The sequence below is a fragment of the Suricata suricatta genome, chromosome 4, assembly GCF_006229205.1.
Source record: "Suricata suricatta isolate VVHF042 chromosome 4, meerkat_22Aug2017_6uvM2_HiC, whole genome shotgun sequence".
In the NCBI taxonomy this organism is placed as follows: Eukaryota; Metazoa; Chordata; class Mammalia; order Carnivora; family Herpestidae; genus Suricata; species Suricata suricatta.
This window is the reverse complement of record NC_043703.1, coordinates 121,943,723-121,970,341: the sequence shown is the minus strand read 5'-3', so window position 1 is coordinate 121,970,341 and position 26,619 is coordinate 121,943,723. Positions and strand designations below refer to the sequence as shown.

The following is a 26,619-nucleotide window of genomic DNA, read 5'->3' as shown; positions in this document are numbered from 1 at the left end:
TAAAAAATCAAAACCCCCACTTCTATTTCATGTAATTAGACTTATACAGAAATTAGAAGGTTAGGTACCAACTAGTTAATCACCTAATTTCACAGATATCTGAAGTGGCAATTGTAATATAGCAGCTTATCTATGATACATTCAAGATACATGATATAATTTATTACTTGCCCATAAGCTAAAACACAGCCTGCTTAATACCTTTCCTTAAATTCCACCTCTATACTACAGTATACTTGAGGTCCATGCAAAAAAGTAGCTACTTTTTATATAGGAAACTTTTTAAATATTCTTTTTTAGTCACTTTTATATGTGAGCATGTCAAACCTATCTTTATATCTGCTACAGTATCTAGCATATAAAACAAATAAATACTTGAGTGAATGAATGAATGATGGCTGATCTTGGCATACTCTGGTGGGCACAGATGCCTAGAGGAATTCTTAGAATTACTCTCTCCCTCTGTCCCCTTAAAGATATCACCTCCCTACTGAAATGAAATGTGGAGACATGGTTTGGATCCTGATTCAGGAAAATTTACTTCAAAATTTTAAAAAAGTAAAAGAAAAAAATGAGGGATAATGGGAGGCATCTGTATATGGACTGTACTAGATAATATTAGGGAATTATCAATAATTTGCTAAGGTGTGATAATGATATTGTGGTTATGTAAATGAAATAGTATTTTTTACAGAACACAAACTGGTGGTTGCCAGAAGAGAGGAAGGTAAGGGGGGGATGGGCAAAATAGGCGAAGGGGATTAAGAAGTTCAGACTTCCAGTTATAAAATAAATAAGTCACAGGGATGAAAAGTACAGCATAGAAAGCAGAGTCAATAATACTGTAATAACTCTGTATGGTGACAGATGGTACACTTATCATAGTGAACACTGCATAATACATAGAATTGTCAAATCACTGTGTTGTACACCTGAAACTAATAATAACATTGTATGTCAACTCTACTTCAATAAAAAAAATTTTAGAGACATACACTAAATATTTAGGAGTCAAACATTACAAGATCTATAATTTGCTTTAAAAGTCTCAAAATTAATGATGCAAAAGTTCCAGTGCATTGATAATTAAGTCTAATATTAATACTTAAGTCTCATCAAGTAATTTCTTCATCACCTCTCTTCATACCACACTTGATAAAGAATAAAATAATAATAAAGAATAAAAGTAAGAACTATATCACCCCGTGGCAATCATCTGGGAGTGATTTCAAATATCCTATCTATTCCTTGGGTTAGCCATTCTAGGGACAAGTGGCTGCCTGTTTCAGAATTCAGGGAAGATAGACCCCATTTCAATCCTAGAAGCAGGTACAAGCTGCTGGAGCCAAAGGAGCTAGGAAAACAAAGCTTTCTTCAAATACAGATCCCCACTTTACTGAAAAATGTAGCTACTTGGCCAAAGATACAGTAAATGGCAATGCTAAATGTAGGTCTACTATTTTCGTAGACCTACAGGAATGGCAATAATAATGAAAATATCCCACAGCTGTAGAATGCAACTTTAAAACCTACTGTATGTCTATCAGCTCATGTGTAATTTTTTTAAGTTGTTCTATAAAGCAAGAATATTTCTTAGAAACAGATCTCATTTTATAGATGATAAAACTTAGGTCTTGATAGTTAACTTTACATTTATCCTTAGGTTGTTTAACATGACTAAATGGATGAAAAATCATTCCCAAAATGAAGGGAATAACTAAATCCCAGAATCAGAGCAAAACTAGTCCCTGATCATTACTTTATAACATGAAATTCCTCCCTTATCTGCTCCTGAAATAGTTGGGTGGAAAACCTTGCCTCATTTCCTACCAGCAGGCTACAAGAAGAGACTCTCTCCCTGCTGCAGACGAGACCTAGTTTATGAGTTGTTACTGTCTTTATACAGAACATCAAATATTTCTGGAGGGCTTTTGAATATGTCTCATTTTAACCCTACTGACACCACTGCAGTTAGATGGGTGGTAAATGCTATTTAGTTTACTTTATATATCAAGAATTCTTCTGACAGCTGAAATGGTGTTCTATGTGGCAATGGAATCAGAGTAGAGAGAATTCTGGAATTGGAGACCCAGATACAGTCTTACTATATCCACATCACAAAAGTCATACAGTACTGCTTTTCTTTTTTAGCCCTCAGGGATTCTGAAAGAGTAAAACCATCAAAGTAAACAGGACTTTCCTTTCCACATTCGTTGAATAATACCCTAAGTGGTCGGGACACTTGGATCTCAAAATGAAGCTATTGCAATGTTCACTATAGGAGAAATGTACCATTTGCCATATTATGTAATGAAACAAGCTTTGTTTGGGTTTGAAGAGATGTGGCCAGTTAGGTGACACACCAATTTCATTTTGTCAAGCAACTACTTAGTTTTATAAAACAAAAATATTGGTTGGTGTCCATCAGCCTTTGTTAAGCAAGTGTATTGAAAGGAAGTAGTTGAATTCCATTATACAATGTTCTGAATTTGTAGACAGATTTTATCTATATTTGTAGAGATCAAATAGATGAATTTAAATTCTTTTAGAGAATTATCTATTTTTTAAATGAGCACTTACAGGTTATTATTATCTGAAAGGAGTTAACCTATGCATATGGTCAAGGTGACCATTTGAGTAGAGAGGACTACAACCAGGCAAGGCTTCCAGCTGTGATACAGTTTCATAAGGGAAGGAATTCTCCCTTTGACAGCAGCTCCCAAAGCATAGGGCTGAAGCTCTAACATCCTGCCTTCCTTAATCATCAGTTATGAATTGTTCAACAAACAGATGTCAAAAATCTCTTCTAAGACCATCCTGATATTTCCAATGTTGAATGTCTAATGTGAAACGCAGCAACTCAATAAAGACAGAAATAGGGAGTTGGCTTAGCACAAGTTTATATCTCCTGTCTGATTGCTCTACGGGCTGGGGAAGAATCCCTGCCTGGCTGAAGAGCCTACCCAAATGCTTAACTTCACAAGAGAGGCCCAATCTGATTTTTCAAACAGTTTTTATATTTACTGTCTCATTCTCTAGCCCAGTGGCAAAGATACACTGCAGCTAGAAAACCACCCAAGCTCTTGGCATTTTTATAGTGAGTGTCCCCTTCACTTTGTAGCCCTTGTTAGATACCTCAGAATCGACAGATTCATGAATGTCAAAATTCAAAGGGATCTTGGAGACCCTCCTCCCATCCACCTTGCATTCTCTATATAAAGAAGGAAGGTACTCCAAACAATCACAAACCTATACATGGCAAACCAGAATCTAAACATGGATATTCCAACTCTATTTCAGGTCACTCCACTATAGGATCTGGATTTTGCTCTTGAGAAATCTCAACCTAGCAGATATAGGGGGGGTGGAGGTTCAGAAACAACTAGAGAGCAATCTCAGACAGTACTTCACAGAACACTTGATTTTTAGATGAGTAATAGCTCAAAGAAGGGACAGATTAATATGGACTTCTGGGAGAGTGATTCCCCACCAGTGAATAGACCCTCCAAAGAATGGAATACTACCCAAATGCCCTAGCATGTAGTATGTGTAATAAAACAGAGTAGGTAACCACTATATGATTGTTGAATGGACGGATGATTATATGGATTTATGGATGGGTAAGTGAATAGTCTCAAGAATGAAAAAAGCCCTTTTAAAGAAAGTGGGATTTAATAGGGGTCAGAGAAGGACAATGTGGAGGCTAGAGAATATTGAAATGAGCACTATTTACTTAGAGGCTGTTGAAAACACAACCTGCATGAAGCAGAAGCCATTTACTAGGAAGTAGCTGATGATGTATTTGAACATTGACACCTCAGCAAAATGCAGCTGATCATTGCCTATTTCCATGACTTCACTGGGTTATGTTTAGATTGGTGTTGTAAATGCAGGGAGAGTTTGAGGAACTTGTTAATGAATCCAGACTCCCACATACAAAATGAGATTTCTGAATGTGTGTGGTCGTGGGTACTCTTTTCTGTTCTTTTTCTATGCAAACAGCAACAGATGGAAGGAATGGGGCGGGAGGAGTGGGAATCCAGGAGGAAAGTTTAAGTTGCCCCATCTTCTCTCTTCCTAGGACTAGTCTCGATGAACTGTGGGGAAACCATCTTCTCTCTTCCTAGGACTACTCTTGATGATTATGGGGAAAACACTCAGATTTGGTGTTTACAGAGTCAAAACGCAAATAGCATCAAACTTTCTTGGTTGCCCCAAAAGAGAGTCTTGGCAATATAGAAGAATCACTGGTTACCGATACCAGCTGTGTTACAGGTAGTGGTTTGGGTTTTCTGTGCTTTGATTTCCTCATGTATGTTGGGAAAATGGTACAATCCATAGAACCTTAACAAATGAATGAAACTAATATATGAATGAGCTTTACTGCAGCGCCTGAGATAGAACTGTCACTCTATAGGGTTTGGTGGAGTTGATGAGAAGGCTGTTCAACATTTGTGCAGATTTATAAAAAGTGCAATGACTTTTGAAGAAAGCATAGTTTGTGTTCAAAAGCCTCCTCATATTTTCAACCCCATCACACTCGATCTAGCACACTAGCCATTTACTATCCATTGAAAATAGGCTTGCTTTCGTGTTAGGACCTTGGCACTTGCTATTCCTCTGCCTGGAATGCGTATCTCATGTAATTTTAAATGGCAGACTCTTATTATCCAGATTTCAGTTCAAATGTCTTCTCCTCAAGGAAGCCTTGCCTAACCTTAGCTTAAAGGAGGCTCCTTCTCTCAATTTCTCTCCTCCACTTTCTATTTTAACTTTCCCTAGGGTATTAGTACCTAAAATGGTATCGGTTTGCTTACAAAGTTGCTCAGTCTTCTTCACCATGGTATCCCTACACCTAGAATATGCATATAGGTTAACTGTTCAACAGATATTTGCTACCTACTGATTGGTGGACTGAATGACAAGAACCCCCCACCCAAAGCATATCTATTTAAGACAGCATTAATTATAGCTTCAAAGAAAAAGTTGTCTCATTTCTAAATATTCAAGGCCAACTTCACACAGAATGATAGCATTGCCTTTTTTAAACATCTATTTTTTTGAGAGAGAGAAAGAGAGAGAGCGAGCAAGTGACTGTGAGCAGGGGAGGGGGAGAGAGAGAGAGAGAGAGAGAGAGAGAGAGAGAGAGAGACAGAGAGACAGAGGATTCAAAGCAGCTTCCTCACTGTGAACACAGAGCCCCATGTGGAGCTTGAACTCATGACCATGAGATCATGACCTGAGCTGAAATCAAGAGTCTGCCTCTTAAAGGATGGAGCCACCAAAGCACCCCAGCATTAAGCTTTAATGCAAAATTTCTTTTTGTTGTTGCTCTCCAACTCTCTCTCTTTTATTTTTCCCTGCAGTCTTCAGGTGAAAGCAAACCAGAGGAGGCCACTGGAAGTTGCAACCAGGTTCTTTCTCTTAAATGAAAGTCAAGAGTTGAGAAAAGCTAGAATTCTCTTAGCTGTCACTTGTTTGTCCCCAGCCCAGTGAAATAAACCTTTACTGTTGAAAGCTTAGGCTTTCCTCCCTAGAGCTCCCCCTTACTTCTGGGGCTGAAGTGAATAAAATCCAACAAGCTATGGCATACTTATATTTCTTGTATGTTTAGGTCAGTGGTCTGCCCATGCTGGATGGTTAATAAGCTCTGAGGGTCTCTGTACTTGTATAAAGTCCTAGAGAGTATCTATGGACTTGCACACATTCTAGAGATATTTAACTTGTGGCAATGGTTGGAAAGTTAATCTTTCAACCTTTAGGAAAACAAGGTCCAGTTAGCAACTACTCAGGAACATAAAAGGTTGGTTTCAGTAAGTATGTGCCTAGCAGTTTCTAATTTAAAAATTGCTCTAACCTCTAAATGGTGCTTCCTAGTTAAATACAATATTCTTTAATATTTATGTACTGTTATTTTAATTTTAAATTTCTATTTTTATAGGCACAGGACAATTGAGCAGAGAAATATTATACCCTCTTCTCTCTCTAGCTATTCATGCTGAGAAGCAACCTGTTTTACTGTTTAAACCTGTGTTTGTTCTGTTTCAATTGTGCAGAAGGAAACAGTTCTGACACCTTTAAAAATCAAAGATCTATCACTCAACAGGAGAACACAGCAACTAGCAAAGGGAATTATGAGGAATAGTGAAAAGATACCGCACTTCTAAAACCCTATCAGACTTATGATTCACCTGGGGATATTGCAAAAATGTAGATTCTGATTCATGATATCTAAGGTGGAACCTACGATTCTGCATTTCTGACAAGCTCTAAGTGATGCCTTGTTTTAGGGCCTTGGTGTTTATGGACCATAGTGTCTGGGGCACATGGCTTGAGAAATAAAAATCACTTTACACCATTTAGTACTTACAGATATAGTAACATTAATCCACTGATATTTTATTTAACCTGTGAAAACAACCATAAGTTCTTCCCCTCCCATCTAGAAATGGAGCTATTCCTCCACGTCTTGAGTCAGGTTGACTATGTAACTAGCTTTAGCGAACAGACAACAGCAATTTGCCAGAAGGTAAGACTTGAAAAGTACCTGCATACTGTGACTTGCTCTTTTCTGCCCCTCTTGGAATCCTGTAATCACCTTATAATTGCAGCTAAGCTAGCCTGTTGGAGGATGAAAGGTCACATGCAAGAGAAATGAGGGGTCCCAGGCTATAGTGAATGAGTGAGTGAGTCAGGCCTCAGCCAACAGGCTGCCAATCTCCATCCCTGTGAGTGAAGCCATCCTACATTACCTAGTCTCCAGCTAATTTACCATTTGATACAGACATTTGAAGGAGCACAGTCAAGCTGTCCCATACAGAAGATTTCCGAAGCTAAAACAAAGAACCATGCACTATATAAAATAATTGTTGGTTCAAGAGCCAAGCTTTTTGTTTGGTTTTTCTGTTTTTATTCAGCCTCTAATGTAGAAACCGATACTTAAAGAAGAGGCAGTAAGAGTTTAAGTTAGAGATGCATGACACCATTGTGCTTAAGATTCTTTCCCCTCCTTATCTTCAATCTATGTGGTATAATTTTGGCATTATATAATATAAATTGATATAAGTAGTTATCGCAATAGAATTTGTACTACTTCTCTACTTTATAATTCAATTTATTATTTTTTATTTTACTGTGCTAAATACTCCTGCTTCAAAGTTAAGTCACTTTGATCAGGTTGTATCACTTGTAAATGGCAGAACACTTTTCAGCCTCATATAGCATCAGATATTTCAAAAGTTTTTCAGCAAGTTGTTCAATGTCTCAGATTTCTCTGCTAAAATGCAAATGTAGGACTGTATTCTGAAGAACACGATCTCCAGTCATCACCTTGTTTCATGTTTGAGAAGGTAAGGTAAGGTCCATCCGCAAAAGAATGAGGGTACACTGATGTGAGATGCCAATGACCAACTCTTGTGGGAGAAGGATGCACTCAGCATCAGCCAGTCACTGACACATTCCCTAGACAGACGGCGCCACTGCTGCACTTTTCCCTGGCAGGTTTACTCATTGTTGGGCACTCTCCCCTAGCATCGGTAATCCTTGAACATCTGGGCTCCTCTCAAAACCTGTCAATGTCAGCCATATTTTTTCTTTTTTGCAGCCACGTGGAATACATATTAATGCCACTGTCATGGCCATGCCTATATATTAAAGGCTACTCACTATGGACTATGCAGTGTTTCTCAATTTTTTAAACTATCCCTCCTATTAAGGAAATCTACTTCTGCTCCCTCTTATTCTTCTATGTTGAGCACACTATTTTAAAAGAAGCTTTGCAAACTGGTATTCCACGAGCTCAATACTGTCTGATATATCACTTGCTTACTAATATAATCTGATTTTTAAAACTTAGCATTTGGAAGCCTTCAAGCAAAACATGCACTTTGCAGGTAGCATAGGCACTGCCATTCCCTGTCATCCAGATGCTTCCCACGTCCACACTGGATTGGATGATGCAGAATTTTGATGGCACATCAGCTGTATTCTAATCTGTCTCATTGGGGATTTGCACCTACTACCACTATTATAACCATGCACCTTCCAGAGATTCTGTGATCTCTGTGTCCAGCTATAACCTCTGTTTCTATTTTCAACTGCTTACTCTTAGCTCCAAATGTTAGAGTTTGCTTCCACATCTTACTCTTCCTTGCATTCCATTTACTCTAGATCAACCCATTCTACTGAAATCCTTTTAAATTAATTCTCTGAAAAGGTACCATTTAAAAGATTTCAATCCAGGGCACCTGGTTGGCTCAGTTGAAGAATATGTGATCTTGGGATCATGAGCTCAATGCCCATATTGGGTGTAGAGATTACTTAAAAATAAAAACTTAAAATTTCTCTTTTGTTAGTCCCTCTACAAAACCTTCATTGTACCTGGCATGCCCTATACACCTCTAAGGTTAATAGAGTGAGTTCCCGTTGGTCTGAAAATATCTCACATGGGCAGATGTGGTAGCTTCCCAACTGTCCTCCTTTCCAGTATCCATTTCCCTGCCCTTCACGTTCAAGGACATCACTTCCTTGTTCCCGCATTCTGGGAATCATAATCCAGGTTAAAAGTCTTCCTTATCTCGGGGCACCTGGATGGCTGTTGGTTCAGCAGCCAACTCCTGATTTTGGCTCTGGCCATGATCTCAAAGTTCCTGAGATCAAGCCCCATGATGGGCTCTGTGCTGACAGTACCACCTATGCCCCGCATATCCTACAGAAGCCCTTATGTTTTTTGTTTTTGTTTTTGTTTTTGTTTACAGATTTTGCCTATTAGAGTGGCCTCATCCTTCCATCCAGTCAACGCTTCCTCCTTTTTCTCCCGGCTCTTCCGGCTGGCCTCGTTCCACTAGGTAGACAAATCTCTCCAATCACAGCTCTTGTTTACATCTCTGCCACAGCATGAATCATACTGCTTCATTACCCATCACCTGCACTCCAGCTCTGAGAACACTGGAAGCAGGGACTATATTTTATCGAGTTCTGGATCTCATCAGCTAAACCTCCATTTGACTTAAACTAAGAAAAACAAATACAAACAGCAATAGACATTTCTGTTAAGAATTAAAAGGGCGCTTGGGTGGCTCTGTGGGTTAAGTGTCCAACTTTTGATTTCAGCTCAGGTCATGATCTCATAGTTGGTGATACTGAGCCCTGCAACAGGCACTACTCTGACAGCATCAAATCTGCTTGGGATTCTCATTCTCCCTGTCTCGCTGCCCCCACCCTCTCTCTCTCTCCCTCTCTCTCACTCTTCTTTCTCTCTCTCTCAAAATAAATTAAGTTAAAAAAAAAAAGGCATTCCTAAGATGTCTATGGGAGATTAAGAAGTGGCTCCAGAGAATGGGATGACTTGAATAAAGACATAAATACATCTAACTGAGCAGGTAAATTTACCACAGAAGGCACATTGCTTATGGATGGTGGGGGGATTTTCTACACATAATAGATCTTTGTAAGACTGCCATATATAAACAGCATTAATCTGTGTACATTCAACTCCAAAAGTTGGGTTGTTATATTGGGCCTAGATGTGAATGTAATACAGAGACTGTTTATATTTGGCTCAGATTCCATTGGCTACTGATTAGTCAAGAATTTGAACCAGTCCATAAACTCTATTTACTAAGAATTTCTACGAATCCAGAACTGTGCCAGACCACATTAAGAGAGTGTGCATATGTACCAGTGCTATGGGGTCATTTCTATGCTCCTTATCCATGGCCTCCCATATCTGATCTTCTTCCACACCATTAGAGGTAGATATTAGAGTGTCCTAAAAGCAGGAACATAGTAAGTCTGTTCTTACAGAGTTTTATTTTATCTTCAAAAACAAAATTAGCAACATCTGGAAAATTCTATAAAACAAAATAATTAAATGTCAAGATGTATCAGAAATAGAACTTACAATAGAATTAAATTGGTTTCATTATTTGTGGCTAGGATGAGGAGGTAAGACTTGCTAATACTGAGCAGAAGAAGTACGTTGCTCAGCAATCTTAATAAATTCTTGGGACTTGGAGAAAAAAAAAGTTCTTGCACCTGTGTTCTACTGTAGGGCTTGAAATACAAACCTCAGAATCATTCCTTGGTATGGTGAGAGCCAAGTTAAAGTCAGATGTTCCTGTGGACTGCAATTAAATAGATGTTTCCAAAGCTGTCTTGGCACATCGGTCTAGTGTTAATAGATGTCCTAAATAATTGGGTGAAACCAAGAAACACAAGATTTCTTGTGATTGAAGTAGTGTATTTTGAATCTCAAAAAAACAGAGCACAGTTTGGTGCACTTCAAAAATATATTTAAATATTCTTATCTCAACAGAGCATGTTAAGTAACACTGCATTAAACTATTTTCAGACATTAACACTTTTGTGAAAATGATTTGGCTGGCCAGCTACTAATAAGATATGAAAATGAAGTCCCAGAAGGAACACCGAAGACCCCATGCACTCCCAGAAGGAACACTGAACTCATGAACTCCCAGAAGGAACACTGAAGACCCCAAAGCCCAACTTTCCCTCTGAAGTGGGAATGGACTCTGCAGGAAGGAGTAAAGAAATGAGAATGGGAAGGAGGGATGGTTCCAAGCCATAAAGAAGAGATTCAGATAGGGATCTCTGACCCAGATGAAGGAGAGGGAACTAAAAGATGTTTCTGTTTGTGGTGTGGTGAAGTCTCTCAAAAAGAAGAGAAGGCAGCAAAAGAGCTATTGAGGATGAAATGTGTGCCACCTTGTCAGGAGACAATCTGGCATTATGTACGGAAAGTCTTTTAAAGGTCCCCACTCTTTGATCAGCAATTTTAAAATTAAAATTTAAGGACGCAGTTGTCCAAGCAAGCAAAGGAATATGTCCTAGTCCATTCAGGCTGCTATATAACAAACTTCCATAAACTGAGTAGCTTTAACAATGAACATTCATTTCTCGCGGTTTGGAGGTTCAGAAGTCTAAAATCAAGGCGTGTACAGATTTGGGGTCTGGTGAGAGCCTGTTTCCTAGTTCACAGATAACCTCCTCACTGTCCTCACATGGCAGAAAGGGCCAGAGGGCTCTCAGGGGTGTCTTTTACCAGGGCACTAATTCTATTCCTGAGAGCTCTACCCTCATGACGTAATCTCCTCGCACATCTACGTCCAAATACCATTACGTCCGGGATGGAGTTTCAATATATGAATTTTAGGGTGACACAATATTCAATTTATGGCACTATATATATGAGAATGTTCATTAGGGCCGTTTTATAATGAAAACAAAAATATAAAATATATTTTATAAAACTAAAATGTCCATAAGAAATACATGCAGCTTAGCAGTGACAGGAAAATGGAGGAGTAGAGGAAGCTGGAAGATGCCTGAAGCTACACATACAAAGTCTCTATACTTGTTACTGTACCAATGATAAAACCAAGCCCTATTAAGAACCCTACTAAGTGCTACATGCTAATAGAAACAGACTCACCAGCTCTGTACTACTCAGCAATGGAAAGGAATGAGCTACTGATATGCACTGCAACATGAATGAATCTCAACTGCATTATGCCAGATGAGAGAAGCCAGTCTCAAAAGGCCGCAAACTGCACCTTTTTTATATGGGGTTCTTTTTAACAGGCAGAACGCTGGTGACAGTGGCGGTCAAGGGCCAGGAGGTGAGGGAAAGGGATGGACTACAAATGGGAAAGAAGGAACTTTAGGGAGTGATAGACATGTTCTATACCTTGATTTTGATGGTAGCTATGCAGGTGTGTATCCACTTATCAAAACTCATCATTTTGTGCACCTGAGAGGAGCAAATTTTGTTTTATAAAAATAATACTTTAAAAAATGTTTTAGGGGCGCCTGGGTGGCTCAGTCAGTTGAGTGGCCGACTTTGGCTCAGGTCACGATCTCACGGTTCGTGGGTTCGAGCCCTGCGTCGGGCTCTGTGCTGACAGCTAGCTCAAAGCCTGGAGCCCGTTGTAGATTCTGTATCTCCCTCTCTCTCTGACCCTCCCCTGCTCACGCTGTCTCTCAAAAAAAAAAAAATAAATAAATATTTAAAAAAAAGATTTAAGCATTCCAGTTCCCATTTTTATGCTTACACCGTTACGATGCCCACCCCTCCTGTCAGTGCACCTATGTCTTAAGTCCATAAAGCTTTACTTCCATCCAATGAAGACTTTAAGCACTGGTCCCATTTTGACCTCTCGGTTCTTGTTGTTTGTATCTTCTAGAGATCTTTACTCTCAAGCACTGGACAATATATAAACATTGGCAAAGTCCCTCAGTGTCTGCTTCTCCTTCTCACCTAAACCTCCTGGAGGAAAGTACTGAGTCCACACATTTATTGGGTTTACCCCCATAGCTCACATCATGCACTGAACATGGTAGTTATTTCCTTAGCGCTGTCTACACTACTCCCTGTTTTTAAGAGGAGAACAAAGTTGGATGAGAAAAAATTACCTCCCTCTTTAATTTGTTTCTCCTAAGTAGATCTCCTGAGAGAAGCCTTAGGGCCCTCACCCTTTGGACCCACAACCATCTTCAGAGGCATTCTGTAAAATGCCAGCTGCACACTGTGCACCTAGAGAAACAATAGAGTTAATTCTCTCCTTTTGAAATTAGGACTCCCACCCTCCTCCCCTTCCTCTAAATGTTTCCTTTTAAAGAAAAGCCATGGTCCACTGCTACTGAAAATTAAAGACAACAGCATAAAGATCAAGGTCCACGCTTGTGCAGATGATGACAGAACATTAAAATCATCACTCAAATTTTTCTTTCCTTGCACACTGCCAAAGACTACTAATGGAAAGCCAACCCCCAGGATGCCTGCTCACCTCAGATGTTCGCCTTCTCCTCCCTTGTACCTCTGGGTTCACAAACTATTTCGACTACAATGAACAAACTGGAGGTGAGCTTCAGTTGAGATGAAATGGAAAAGATATATCCCTTCAAAACCGAATTATTACCCACCCCCATTCGCCAGCCCCCCATCACAACACAAACACCAGGAGAAAGCAGGAGGGCTTAGGATGCAAAGCTTCATGTGTAAGGTTTAGAAGAGGAGAAATTCATCACCTCTTCCTCCTCCAAGCTACACTCTGGCCCCTCCAGCTGTATCAAGCTTGCTCTGCTACCTTCTCTTAATTCCAGATTGTGTTTTGGCATTCAGATCATACCCCAGAGTTCTTTCCACTTTCCGAATCTACATTTTCAAAATTCTTATCCTTTCTTACTTCACTTCCCAATCATATGCTGGCATGATGGCCTGGGGCAGTTTTCTCGATGCCTGACTACTGTACTATGGTGGTTCGTCAAAACAGGCATAAGCTCGTTCCCCATACAGACATGGAAAACATTAAAGGTGTTTTCAAAGTATGTAAAGTATCTCTCATCAGCATCCAACACTAAAGAAGAAGACATTTGCCAACAGAAACCTGTGGTTAGCCCAGAAGAAGAGATTGATCAAGTATACACAGCAGTCACATAATAACCTGAGTGAGATATTCTCATGAGACAGGTAAAGAGATATAAAAGATCAAACATGAGAAAAGAGAGAACTTTAGGTGAAGTCTTTTCTTTTTTTACTTTTTAGTGTGTTGGACCCTAAAAAGCATGAAATTAAAATTCGTGAAAAACAGCCTATATCAACTTGCTGTGGTGACTCAAAAGTTGTCGTTTCTCAACTCAACTTTGCTGAAACACTTGATTCATGTTGTTCTTATTTAACCTAATTTGCATTGATTTAATCAGTGCTGGTATGCTTTAAATACATAATAAATTGGGATTCTGCAACTTAGATGACTTAGAATAGCTAAATTTCAATAAAGCTCATTTCAATCTGTTAATGTATACAGTTCTGCCAAGGGGTTTAAAAGCATAGAAAAGATGCAAACTTGCCACATTAGAGGGGGGAAAGGTTTAAAGATACCATCCAGATGAAATGATTTGCAGGATAATAATATGAAAAGCAATATATATATATATATATGTATATATCTATATATCTCCACACACATGCATGCATATATATCTTAATTACAACCTAGGCATTTCTTCTACGCTTTGAGTAGCATACTTAGAAGAAAACTCACATATAAATGCAGTGAATTTAATTTTATTCTCTTTCCTCCTTGGCAACATTAAACTCTTTTCTGCCTCTCTGTACCAGCTCTACAAATCAAGTGACATCCAAAGTGGGACCTCTTCTTGCCCATTTGGCAGGCTCCATCACCACTTTGCCAAGCCGCCTGCATTAGGAGGATCTTCTTCCTAGCAGCCATGGGGATTGGGTGGCTGACACTCACAGTGCTTGCTGAATGGTTGGCCAGGGTTTACTCCTGCCTGCCCCCGCCTCCCGCAACACCCTTTAGAGTTTATGGCTCAATCAGCCAGCCTGCTGTCAGGAATAATTGTGTTGGCAAGAAATGAAAACACTTGATGGTGAAATTGTTTGTCTGTTCAAGTGTTCTGCAGCACCTTGCACATACCAGGGTGAAAACTGCAGGTACCCAGTCCACAGTCAGGTACGAGACAAGAGGGATGAACAGGCAACCATCAAGGATGGCAAAGGCAGAACACTACTTTGGTGTGGGAGAGCAAAAAAACCCATCTGTGTGGGTTACAGGCAATGAGACCTTGGGTAATTGCCTGATGTCTCTGTGCCTTAGTTTCACCTTGTACAAAATTCACGGGCTTGATTTTCTAATGTCTCTTCTAACTCCTAAGACAACATGTGATGTTTAGAACATCTCAGATTTGTTTTCCTTCCAATAAGATAATACATCTTAGAGATGAATACCCAGGGCAGAGCTCAGATAAACACAACATGTAATGATTCATGCCCCTGTGCATATGACTTTTCCTGAAGAGTACACCAGTCTTTGGTGTCTTTGATTCCAATAGCAAGTGCCTTCAGCTTGAGTGATAAAGAGCAACTCAGTTTCATGTCCAAAGTCAATTCAACTTGGAAGCTTTGGTAATCCACTTCATCTTATAAAAGCGAGTACCACTACAGATAATGTCCACTTATTTTCAATCCCTGAGAGGCGGAAATGATAGAATTTCAAAGAGAAGAGATGGAGATTTACATTTGATCTCCCCTGTCCTTGGGTATCTCTGCCAAGAAGGTAGGCTTGCCCACACTCAGTTCTCAAAGGGTTTCCCTTCCCTCTGCCATCTCTGAGTACTTTTATTTTTTTTTTAACAAATGACCAACAGGTTCCTGAAAATAGCCATATAGACCCTCTCTAAGCCCAAACCAGTTGGAACAAGAGAGAGAGAGAGAGAGAGAGAGAGAGAGAGAGCGAGTACAAGCGCCCATCTACAGATGACTGTGAATGGAAATAACCAGGCAAAGACTTCTCTTCCTACTTAGAAGAGACAATTTAGCAACAGTCTCAGTCTCAAAGTTTAATTAGGGGTGTGTGATGGAGCGGGGTAGGCTTTATTATGGTTTAAACTACCTCTTCTCTGCTTATTCTTTAGTATATTCTCCCGGAGTGTGCTACAGGGTGCTGTAATCACCCGTGTGCAGCATGTTAGGGTCAGCCCTCCTGAGGGTCATACAGCAGAATCTTTCTTTAATCCACCTGGGACCTCAGAGACATCTATGGAGAATGGTGAAGTCCCAGTAGGATCTCACGCAAGACTTCCTGCACACAGACATATGTTTCTAGCACACTGGGTCTCATACCACCAAAACGGGATGGCTTCCCAAAACCAGTGGGCTTGGAAAGCTTTTCCCCATCCAGCACTAAAAAGGGCTGGCTGACTGCAGAACTCCAGTGCCTGTAAAGAAAGGAGGAAAAAAAAAAAAATCTTAGCTAAGCTCCCACAATCATTGCTTTACTCTATCTTCTCTCAAGTTGCTTTTCTAAAGCAAAGGACCAAATGTTGATTTCTCTACAGATTCCTACGTGTCTCTTACACGTAGACAGCTTTAAAGGAGGAGGGGGGGACATCCCTAAATGGGAAAGGGGAGAAAACAGAATATTTCAGTTTCCTGCCTGGAAATATCTTGTCGTTGATGATGCTACCCCATACCTCCATCCCCTCTCCACCTTTTTTGCAATATAGACCCCCCTAAAAGCTGAAAGTGTTTTCCGTTTCATCAAAGGGCATATATTACTTTAGTGGCTCGGTAAAATGTTTGGTTTTGTGCCCACCCCTTTTCAATCTACCCATGTCTGAGGTGCTCCGGGAAGACGCACAATCGTGAGCAGCTTACGACACTCAGTGAGCAGTAGGTGCCTGTGCAAGCTCGCGCCGCACACTGCCTGGCGGAGGGAAGGAGCCCGGGCGCCGCTCCCGCTCCCCGCCCGCAAAGCAGGAGCGAGCCCGCTCTCCGCAGCCGCCCCGGGCGCGAATGGCAGGCGGTCTCCACGGAGTAAAAGGTGGCGCTGGTCAGTGGTCCTTTCCAATGACGGACATTAACCAGACTGTCAAATCCAGGGGAGTCGTGAGCCCCGAGTTTGGAGTTGTGTGTTTTTTTTTTTTTTCCTTCCCCACAACGTCACAGTCCGAACTGCAGAGGGAAAGGACAGCGGCAGGAAGGCGAAGCCCGGCGCCGGCACGTAGTTGGGAAACTTGCGGGTCCTAGAAGTCGCCTCCCTGCCTCGCCAGCCGCCCTTGCAGCCCAGAGCCGAGCAGCAAAGTGAGACATTGTGCGCCTGCCAGATCCGCCGGCCGCGGACAGGGGCTGCCTCGGAAACACAGAGGGGTCTTCTCTCGCCCTGCATATAATTAGCCTGCACACAAAGGGAGCAGCTGAATGGAGGTTGTCACTCTCTGGAAAAGGGTGGGTAAGACACTTTTTAATTAAATTCTTTCCCGAAGATTTTTTTTTCCTCCCTTTTCTTTGCTGCAGCATCTAACATGGACCAAATCACCATCTCTTTGATCTTTCCGTGGCTGTGAACTTTCTATGCTGCCCAGCTTTCTGCATGCTTAGAGGTGATCGTGTGGCTTTGGGGAGGGGGGTCCTTCTTTATTTCGATATATTTATTTGATTTTGCCCTTTTCTCCCCCTCCCCCGCTCCCCCTCCCTTGGAATAAAATATGATGTAGATTTCTGACCGAGCGCTTCCAATGGACATTCTCCAGCCTCTCTGGAAAGATTCTCGCTAATGGATTTCCTGCTGCTCGGTCTCTGTCTATACTGGCTGCTGAGGAGGCCCTCGGGGGTGGTCTTGTGTCTGCTGGGGGCCTGCTTTCAGATGCTGCCCGCCGCCCCCAGCGGGTGCCCGCAGCTGTGCCGGTGCGAGGGGCGGCTGCTGTACTGCGAGGCGCTCAACCTCACCGAGGCGCCCCACAACCTGTCCGGCCTGCTGGGCTTGTCCCTGCGCTACAACAGCCTCTCGGAGCTGCGCGCCGGCCAGTTCACGGGGTTAATGCAGCTCACGTGGCTCTATCTGGATCACAATCACATCTGCTCGGTGCAGGGGGACGCCTTTCAGAAACTGCGCCGAGTTAAGGAACTCACGCTGAGTTCCAACCAGATCACCCAACTGGCCAACACCACCTTCCGGCCCATGCCCAACCTGCGCAGCGTGGACCTCTCGTATAACAAGCTGCAGGCTCTGGCGCCCGACCTCTTCCATGGGCTGCGGAAGCTCACCACACTGCACATGCGGTCCAACGCCATCCAGTTCGTGCCGGTGCGCATCTTCCAGGACTGCCGCAGCCTCAAGTTTCTCGACATCGGATACAATCAGCTCAAGAGTCTGGCGCGCAACTCTTTCGCCGGCTTGTTCAAGCTCACCGAGCTGCACCTGGAGCACAACGACTTGGTCAAGGTGAACTTCGCCCACTTCCCGCGCCTCATCTCCTTACACTCCCTCTGCCTGAAGAGGAACAAGGTGGCCATTGTGGTTAGCTCGCTGGACTGGGTTTGGAACCTGGAGAAAATGGACCTGTCGGGCAACGAGATCGAGTACATGGAGCCCCATGTGTTCGAGACCGTGCCGCACCTGCAGTCTCTGCAGCTGGACTCCAACCGCCTCACCTACATCGAGCCCCGGATCCTCAACTCCTGGAAATCGCTGACGAGCATCACCCTGGCCGGGAACCTGTGGGACTGTGGGCGCAACGTGTGCGCCCTGGCCTCGTGGCTCAGCAGCTTCCAGGGGCGCTACGATGGCAACTTGCAGTGCGCCAGCCCGGAGTACGCGCAGGGCGAGGACGTCCTAGACGCCGTCTACGCCTTCCACCTGTGCGAGGATGGGACCGACCCCACGAGCGGCCACCTGCTCTCGGCCGTCACCAACCACAGTGACCTGGGGCTCCCTGGCAGCCCGGCCACCACGCTCGCGGACGGCAGGGAGGGGCAGCTCGACGGCACGGACGAGCCGGCTACTGTGGCTCTCCCAGGCGGCGAGCATGCCGAGAACGCCGTGCAGATCCACAAGGTGGTCACAGGCACCATGGCACTCATCTTCTCCTTCCTCATCGTGGTCCTGGTGCTCTATGTCTCCTGGAAGTGTTTCCCAGCTAGCCTCAGGCAGCTCAGACAGTGCTTTGTCACGCAGCGCAGGAAGCAAAAGCAGAAACAGACCATGCATCAGATGGCTGCCATGTCTGCCCAGGAATACTACGTTGATTACAAACCGAACCACATTGAGGGAGCCCTGGTGATCATCAACGAGTACGGATCCTGTACCTGCCACCAGCAGCCCGCAAGGGAATGCGAGGTGTGATTGTCCCAGTGGCTCTCAACCCGTGCGCTACCAAATACGCCTGGGCTGCCGGGGCGGCCGGCCAGCGCCAGGCTGGGGTCTCCTTGTCTGTGCTCTGGTATGCTCCTTGACTGAAACTGTAAGGGGATATCTCCCAGAGACTTGACATTTTAGCTTTATTGTGTCTTAAAAACAAAAATGAAATAAAACACAACAAAAACCCCGCCCCACAACCTTCAGGACAGTCTATCTTAAATTTCATATGAGAACTCCTTCCTTCCTTTGAAGATCTGTCCATATTCAGGAATCTGAGAGTGTAAAAAGGTACCAATCATTGATTTTTTTTTTGTAAACTAAAATGTTTAAAATAAAATAGCATTTACAGTTTTTACAGACTGGTGTAACCTAAATGAATTGTTACCTGTGTTAAAAGAAGCAACAGTTAACATGTCCTTCCCTATGTGTGTGGTGGGGGCCGGGGGGGGGGGGGCAGTGGCCAGAGGGAAAATCCAGAAATTGAGGAGTATAGTGGTCAGACTAAATTTGAAATATTAAGAGGAACAAATAAAGTTCATCAGGTTGATGTATCCCCACATGACTAAAGACTGAGGGGGAAAAAGCAAGACCTTTCACATTATCTTTAGGAGAGCAATGCAATCACTGTAACGGGAGTGGAAGGGGAGCCGAGGACTGAACATTACTGCCTAGCCTTTAAGGCAGAGATCATTACAAATGGCTTTTAAAAGGCAGTGCCAGACAGTTTGTCCTATGAGCAAGAAACGTTTTTGCACTTAATACAACCATTTTTCAAATCAGTTCAAAATCTCAGCCCCCACCCCCCATGCCAGTGGCTCATCATTCTCCTGTGCCTTTGATTCACCAGAGTTGGTAGCATTTGTGCCCTTTTCTGTACTCTCCCAAGTGAAAGAGCCAGCCCCTCAGCTCCTGTTCACTCCGATGTGACTGAGGGGAATAAGGGAAATAAGGCGGAATCCAAATGTTGGTGGATGGAAGCTGTGCTTTCTGGAGCACATTGCTAAGACTGCAGGGAGCTTAGGGTCCGGCAGTGACAGGACACTCCTAGTTACTGTGGGGAACAGTGAGAAAAATCCTACCTCAGGTTGAACGCCTACTAGGTAAGGACTTCTAGCCGGAGACTATACGGGCAGACTTGATGTAGAAGCAATGGGGGTGGGGTGGGACAGGATAAGATCACCATTTGACCCTGTGTTCCAATATTACTGAGATGGGAATAATTTCTTAGTTCAGAACAGAAAAGCTGCCTCTTTTCAGATTGCCCTTTTGTATAATGCCTGCTTTCCCTGTGTTGTTTTACTTTTTTGTGTGTTGGGATCAATGATTGCCTCTCCCCACCCTTCACAGGTTTCCAGGTCCATCATTGAGATGCAGGTTGTTTACTGAACTAAATTCAAGAGTGGTAGCAGTTGGTGGGTGCAGGGAAGGGAAGGAGGGAGCAGTATGGCTTGTTGGATGGGGGGGGTCTTTCACTCGCTAACACTTTAAGCAAATGTATGATGGAAATACATTGTCATGGAGAGCAGATGGTGAATACTGAACCAACACCTATGCCCAGAAGTCCTTTTCAAACTCAGGTGCTCGCATTATCTGAATTATCCTATAGCCCAGCATCTTTCTTTTTTTTAGGAGAGACATCCAAATAGTAGGGAAAGGGAAGGGGAAAACACGACACACCACCACCTTCCAAATGCAAATGCCTCTAGCCACCTACCTAAAAAGGCAAAATCTGCTGTTAGAAATGCAGAATGTCATCACCAGGAGGTTTACTTAAGCTGAGGATTAGTGATAGGTTTCTCTTCTACCTACGGTGAAATCCATTTTCCTAACAATACTGCATGTAAGAGGCCCTTTGGAGAGAAATACTTTGCAAATGTCTCTAACGTGTTAAACCTTGAGAATTTAACATCTCTTTCCCTCTCCCTCTCCCTCCTCCTTCTTAACCCCCCTCTAGCTCTCCTGGCTCAATCTTCCTGACCAGAAAACTTCATCGTCTTTGTTTCTAATTAAAACATGACATAATAACATACACTGTGCTCATATCACTTATTTAGGCTAGAAGGGAAGTGCTTTATCTGATAACTTTGAGGAGGAACTTTTAGATTTAGCCTAAGCACGACAATTTGGAGCTGTCTTTTTAAGCAGCATATCACTCAGGGGGCAGGGGGAGCAGGAACTAGGATTGCTCAGGGATATGCCATCTATAATTAAACTCCAATAAAAAGACCTCTAGAAGACAAAATACCTTTTTGGGGGCGGGGATGGAATACCCAAATTGTGGCGATTGAAGGAAAGTTCCTTGGATTCCATTGGTTTAATCTCATAGGAAGGCTACTGGAATCCAGTACCAAAAGGTACTTCTGGCTTGGTGCATTCAAGACTGTGCTGGTGTGCTTACAGCTAGAGGGAAAGCTTCCAGAAGCAAATCCTTTCTGGGAAACATCAGAACCACAGCCCCCCACCCTTGGAAATATAGATATTGGAGACTGTAGAGTTTATCTCCTATACCCAAGACTTTTTGTTTTTTCCTTCTTTCTTCTTTTTTCAATGTGGCGATGAGAAAAAGCCAGAGAATAATTGTGCTTTGTTTTTTGCTGCTGGCATCCCTGCCCCCGATATGACTAAATATCACATGTGTAGATCTTGAGTCCATGTAAATCTAATGAAAGATCACTGTCAAGAGGAATCTGCAGTCTGGTAACCAGAAAGCAAATGCTGGGGTGGCCGTGTTCTTACTCTGTGTGTCTGTATATCTCTGTGTTGTGTGTCTTAAAAATATGTTTTCTACAAACAGGAGTTTAGTTCAAACTATTTTAAGCTCAAGCACCTCCTTGCTTTGGAGAAGGGCCTGGGAAGGGAAAGGCAAGCTTAAGGGAAATCAGTAGTTTTAACTAAGATTTTGTGACACTTGAAATCTTTTCTTCCACAAATTAATTAATCTTTAAGCTTCAAGAAACTTGCTCTGACCCCTCTAAGCAAACTACTGAGCATTTAAAAGAGAACCTAATTTCTAAAGGTGTAACATCTTTTTTATGTGTTCTTCCCACAGAGGGTGCTAATATTATTATCCTGTGCTATCTGAAAAGACTTTAAGGCCACACATGTCTCTTCCTGGGCATTGTGATGGATTAACCCCCTCTTTGTAGTACCTTCCCAGATGATTAAAGTTCAGCCCTGGTATAGAGGTTTTTCTAATATTTATACTGAAAAAAAAAAGTCTTTTCTGATGACAAATTACACTCTCACATCAGTCTTACCCCAGGAAGTTTTTTCGGTTGTGCCAGAGGGAATAGGTTAAATAATACCCATCCTTTGGCCTTCATTTACAGAAAAAAAAAAAAAAAAAAAAAACCAGCCTCTGTTGCTCAGACTTCAGCCACAATGGTTGAGAACATTAGTCCCAAGCACAACTCATGCTCCCAAGACTGCAAAGTTGCCGTTACAAAGAAAAGATGATTCCATTAAAAGGAAACCTTTTTTAAAATTCATCTTTTAAAATGTTCTCCCACGCTCCTCAAAGTATAAGAGTGCCTTACCTTTTCTCTCTGCCTGCAGGAAGGCACATTTGGTATGACTTAGCATCAACAACACATTTATGAGTATGTGTAGATAATTAGAGGGCCAAATGCCACTTGTTATTCCTCTCAAGTTTCTTAAGCCACTGCACACAGATCACTGGAGGGCTCAGAGGCCGCCTGTGTTTTTGGGTTATATTAATGGACTTGTCATCAAGTTTAGTGCCTGTTCTATCTGGTATAGCCACCGGTGGGTCACAGATTCTGCTAAAATAAAAGGCATCCAATATCGCTCTCACAGAGAACATTATCAAAAGACCAGAATGTATATCTCTTTTGGAGAATGGGTATTATAATATTTCAAGGTAGTCAAAATAAGCATCAAGTATCTCCTCTAGGTAGGTGGCTATGTTGGTTGATTTGGGTTTTGTCATTGATGGAATGACAAATAACAAGGAGTTAGCTGGAAAATGACTATTAAGCAGGGTCCTGAAATATATTTTCAGAGAAGTCTAGGGGCACACACGCATTTTACATACTTGACACAGATATAACCAGGCACACACATATATTGCCATATTTATATAACCACATATACAGCCACACGCGTGATGACATTATATAACTTCTTTCCAGCATTAATTACCCTCCTACTTTCTTCTTCCGTGAGTGAGTGAACTGTTACTCAAGAAAGAACCTGATAAAATCAATCACAATTAAAATGTAAAGGACTGGTGTTCGGATGGTATTTTCAGGCATTAGGCAAAGCAGGTTGGGGGATCTTCTGAGCTCCTCATACTATAGGGGAGTCTAAGCCTGCTACCTACTGGTAAGAGGCAGCAAATGGCAAGGTACTTTTTTGGAAGAACCTTCCTAACTAATGAGTTCCATCTCAGGATTAGGAAACACATTTCTCAATTTAAAATATTCTACTCTAATTTTTTCCCCAGGGATCCAAGACGCACAATTCTTACTCCTGACTGGGTACCATCTTCTGGCCTTCTTCACTGGACCCCATTTTTGTAGGTCTTTGGTTTTTTTGCTCACAGGGCTAGGGGCCATCAACTATACCCTTAAGGTTTAGTCAGAGATATACACGAGATGGAGGGAATAAAATTTATTGAGTATGGGAGCCTTTACCTAGAATTCAATATGTGTGAGAGAGAGATGCTAAGAACCTTACCCTTACATGAGGAACCTGAGGGTGAGAGACATTCAGCACTTTGTGCAAAGTCACCCAGCTAGGAATGGGAGTATTCAGTTCGGTAGCCTTTTTGGTATACCCTCTTTCTTTTTCCCTTTAACAGTTACTCTCTCTGCTTCTCCACCCAGCAGAACCAAGGACTGGCTCTGGGCACATGCTCACATATTCCTGTTGGATGACGTGGATAACAATGCTCGAGCCCAGGAATTTTCATGATGACTTCACTTGCTCTGGCCTCTGTTACCTGGGTAATTCAGGACTCTACCAACAGAGGATACCTCTCCAGAGGCCTCCAGAAGCAAAACTATCCAGATGCTCATCCAGTCCAACCTCTAACCAGACGATTTTAGACACAGAGGGAGCAAGGCATGGACATCCATATATTACTGTCAGGGATTTGTTCACATTTCTTTCTTAGTCATTAAAAGGACTATGTCACTATGGTTGTCAACCAGCGGCAACACTGCCACCCACTCCTCAACTAGTGATGTCTGGAAACCATTTTTATTTTTGTGCATGGTGATGGAGCCTACTTACATCTAATGGGCAGTGGTCATGAATCCTGCTAAACAGCCTACAGTGCACAGGAACACCTCCTCACAAATAATTATTTGTTCTAAAATGTGAAGAGTGCTGAGGCTAAGAATCTCTGCCCCATGGTACAAAGTAATGAGGTTGTCTACCCCAGTACATTGTGCACCAATGTTACTTGGAGTGGCCTTTCTGATGAGTTAACTTTTGGTTCCCCCAGATCTATTCTCTTTGAATCTTCCTCTCTCATGCTAGAGAACTGAAAGTCTAAATTAAAACCCCTCAGGTTGGTTGCTAATCAGAGGACCTGTAGTTAGCACATGCTTCTCAGAGAACATATGGCAAAACTTAAATTAACTGGGATGAAACTTGTCAGAACCCTCAATTGACCCACTTTTTCTTAGCAATACCTCATTTAGGAAACAGGAAAAAAAATCAAGTTACCAGTGGATATTTACTTAACAAGATGGAAAATGAGAAACATGATATTCCTTCCAGAAGGTGTTCTGAAGTCTGAACAAACTGAGCTGACCTGCTTGGACTTTCTCCTTCTCCAACCAAGCCTGGAATGTCGCTGAGGTGGGGATGGGTTCCCCTTAAAAAAAAGACCTCATTGTGCTTTGTGTAGTGAGTAGAGTGGATATATTATTAATCAGGGAAATAATTGCAGTCCTCAGAAACAGGACAGTCTAGAGATGCAGGCATTGCAAATTGAAGTGCATTTGGGGCCAGGCAAGTAACACAGGTGAATGAAGTTCATAGCCATATGGCATTATGAGGGAATCGGAGAGTTCACTTAAAAACAAAGCCATTCACATTTGGCTGGCCCCGGTTAATCACAACACTTTTATAGGCCAGATCAAGCGACTGCTCTAGAAGTCCAGGGTCCAGAACTCAGGAGACCTGACCTTTAAACCTGGTGCTGTCACTCACATGTGGTGAGTTCGTCTAGTAATCACCTTACTGTCTCTTTGCCTTTAGGACGATTCATCCAGGTATTCCCTGAGAACCCTTCCAGTTCTGGACTTCTAGGCTACAACATTTCTCAAGAATGAAACACAAAACAAAAGTGGTTCTCCAGCTAGTGTCACTAAAGCGGAAAATTAAAATCCCCCTGAATTCCCACTCCCCAGATATTCTGATTCATCAGGCTTTCCTACATATGAATGAGGAAAGGTAGTTAAAAAATCACAGAGACAAGGGCTTCAGAGAGGAGGTAGGGATGCTGGAAAACAGATAGAAAGCACAGGTATGTGTGGGTGCGAATATTAGGGTTTTCAGAATGTGTAGTAAGAGATAAAAGGAAATCTTAGCGGGGACTCACTGACACTCACCCACATGTGAGACAGAGACATAGGGATGTGCTCTGAAGCAGAACCAATAAAAAAACAAACAAACAAAAACCAAACAAACAAAAACTGAAGAATGCAATTGGGTAGGGGTGGGGTAAGGTGGAGGGAGGGGCCGGCAGGGAAGACATGGTAAGATATTTGTACAGGACTCCTAAAATAATTTACTATATTGTACACAGTTATAATTAATATTGGAGTTCAGAGTCTTTCTGTAACATGAGAAAAGATGGGAGAGAAAGAAAGAGGGAGAGAATGAAACTGAGAAAAATGAAGGGCAAGGAGAGAAGAGGTTAGAGGAGAAAGGGTAAAAAAAAAAGAGAGAGAAAGCAACAGAGAAGGGAGTGTCAAGATTTGTGCTTTATATTTATTGCTCAAATAATAATAAGTAGCTGTAATACACCAACTTCACCCCTCTTTAGTCATTTCTTTCTTTATTCTGGTCTAACACGTTGGCTATTTTCTTCTTCCTAATGTAATATGGGGAAGCCATCCTCCCCTACATTATGAGGAAAAATAAGTCATTGTCTAGGTGCATCCTCATTCCTCTTGCTCAGCCAGGAGAATGCTTCTTCCACCGCTGCACATTGAAACCACCTGGGAGCTTTAATGAACAGGGATGCCTGGGTCCCTCCCCAAGAGATTCTGATTTAATTTACATGCAGTGTGGCTTTGGTGAGGAGACTTTTTTTTAAGCTTCCCAGGTGATTCCAAAGTTCAGCCAAGGTTGACAAGCACTGAGCTAGAGGGTCACAATAGTCACAGCACGGGCAGCTGAGCGATCTACCCCAGGCACAGGTTTGACTACAGCTCATCACACAGGGTGGCAGGTGGCTGGGCTGGGTCAGGGCTAAGTGAGGAGGCCCTTCCCCCTCCAACTCCACCTGGTGGGGCTGATATTGCAATCAAGAGGTGTAGGCATAGATGGGCTTGTAAATTGTCTCAGAGCACTCCATAATTTACAAAGTGCTGTTCAGTCAATTATTTTGTTTCCTCCAACAATTTATTATTTTAATTCCCCCAACAATTTATTATTTTAATTCCCCCCTAACAATCTCACAAGGCAGATACAAACTTGTCCTGTTTTTTAAGACAAGAAGACTCCAATGCAAAGAGGTTAAGTAGCTTGCACAAGCTCAAGGCTACAGCCAGGCTGGGCACTCAGAACTGCCTCTTCTAAATTCTTTGCCCTTCCCCTTCTAATGCTACCCTTTCCTTCCATGCTGGAAATACAAAAATCATTAAGTCTTTCAGGAAGAGTCATGGAGAATACAGCACACACATTTTCCTGCATCTTTGCCTTCTCCAACTGGAATCTGGCAATGACAAGGTTTGGTATC

General features: G+C 42.4%; 2 protein-coding genes across 5 annotated transcripts in view; one reads left to right on the top strand and one right to left on the bottom strand.

Moving 5' to 3' along the window:
• CTNNA2 (catenin alpha 2) overlaps positions 1 to 26,619 on the bottom strand; it is a 1,129,701-nt gene that overhangs the window by 346,301 nt on the left and 756,781 nt on the right. The gene's annotated exons all lie outside the window — the stretch shown is intronic.
• LRRTM1 (leucine rich repeat transmembrane neuronal 1) lies at positions 16,230 to 19,085 on the top strand. 2 transcript variants are annotated; one of them, XM_029937694.1, is made up of 2 exons: positions 16,230 to 16,768; positions 17,038 to 19,085. In XM_029937694.1, the coding sequence occupies exon 2, from the start codon at positions 17,097 to 17,099 to the stop codon at positions 18,663 to 18,665; it is 1,569 nt and encodes a 522-aa protein (XP_029793554.1). In that variant the 5' UTR covers positions 16,230 to 16,768; positions 17,038 to 17,096; the 3' UTR covers positions 18,666 to 19,085. The 2 variants fall into 2 exon arrangements, with proteins under 2 accessions (XP_029793554.1, XP_029793555.1); XM_029937695.1 differs by having other exon boundaries at positions 16,230 to 16,772.

Bases quoted from the DNA above. Each gene is read 5' to 3' on its own strand.
- LRRTM1 (XM_029937694.1), top strand. From the start codon at position 17,097: ATGGATTTCCTGCTGCTCGGTCTCTGTCTATACTGGCTGCTGAGGAGG.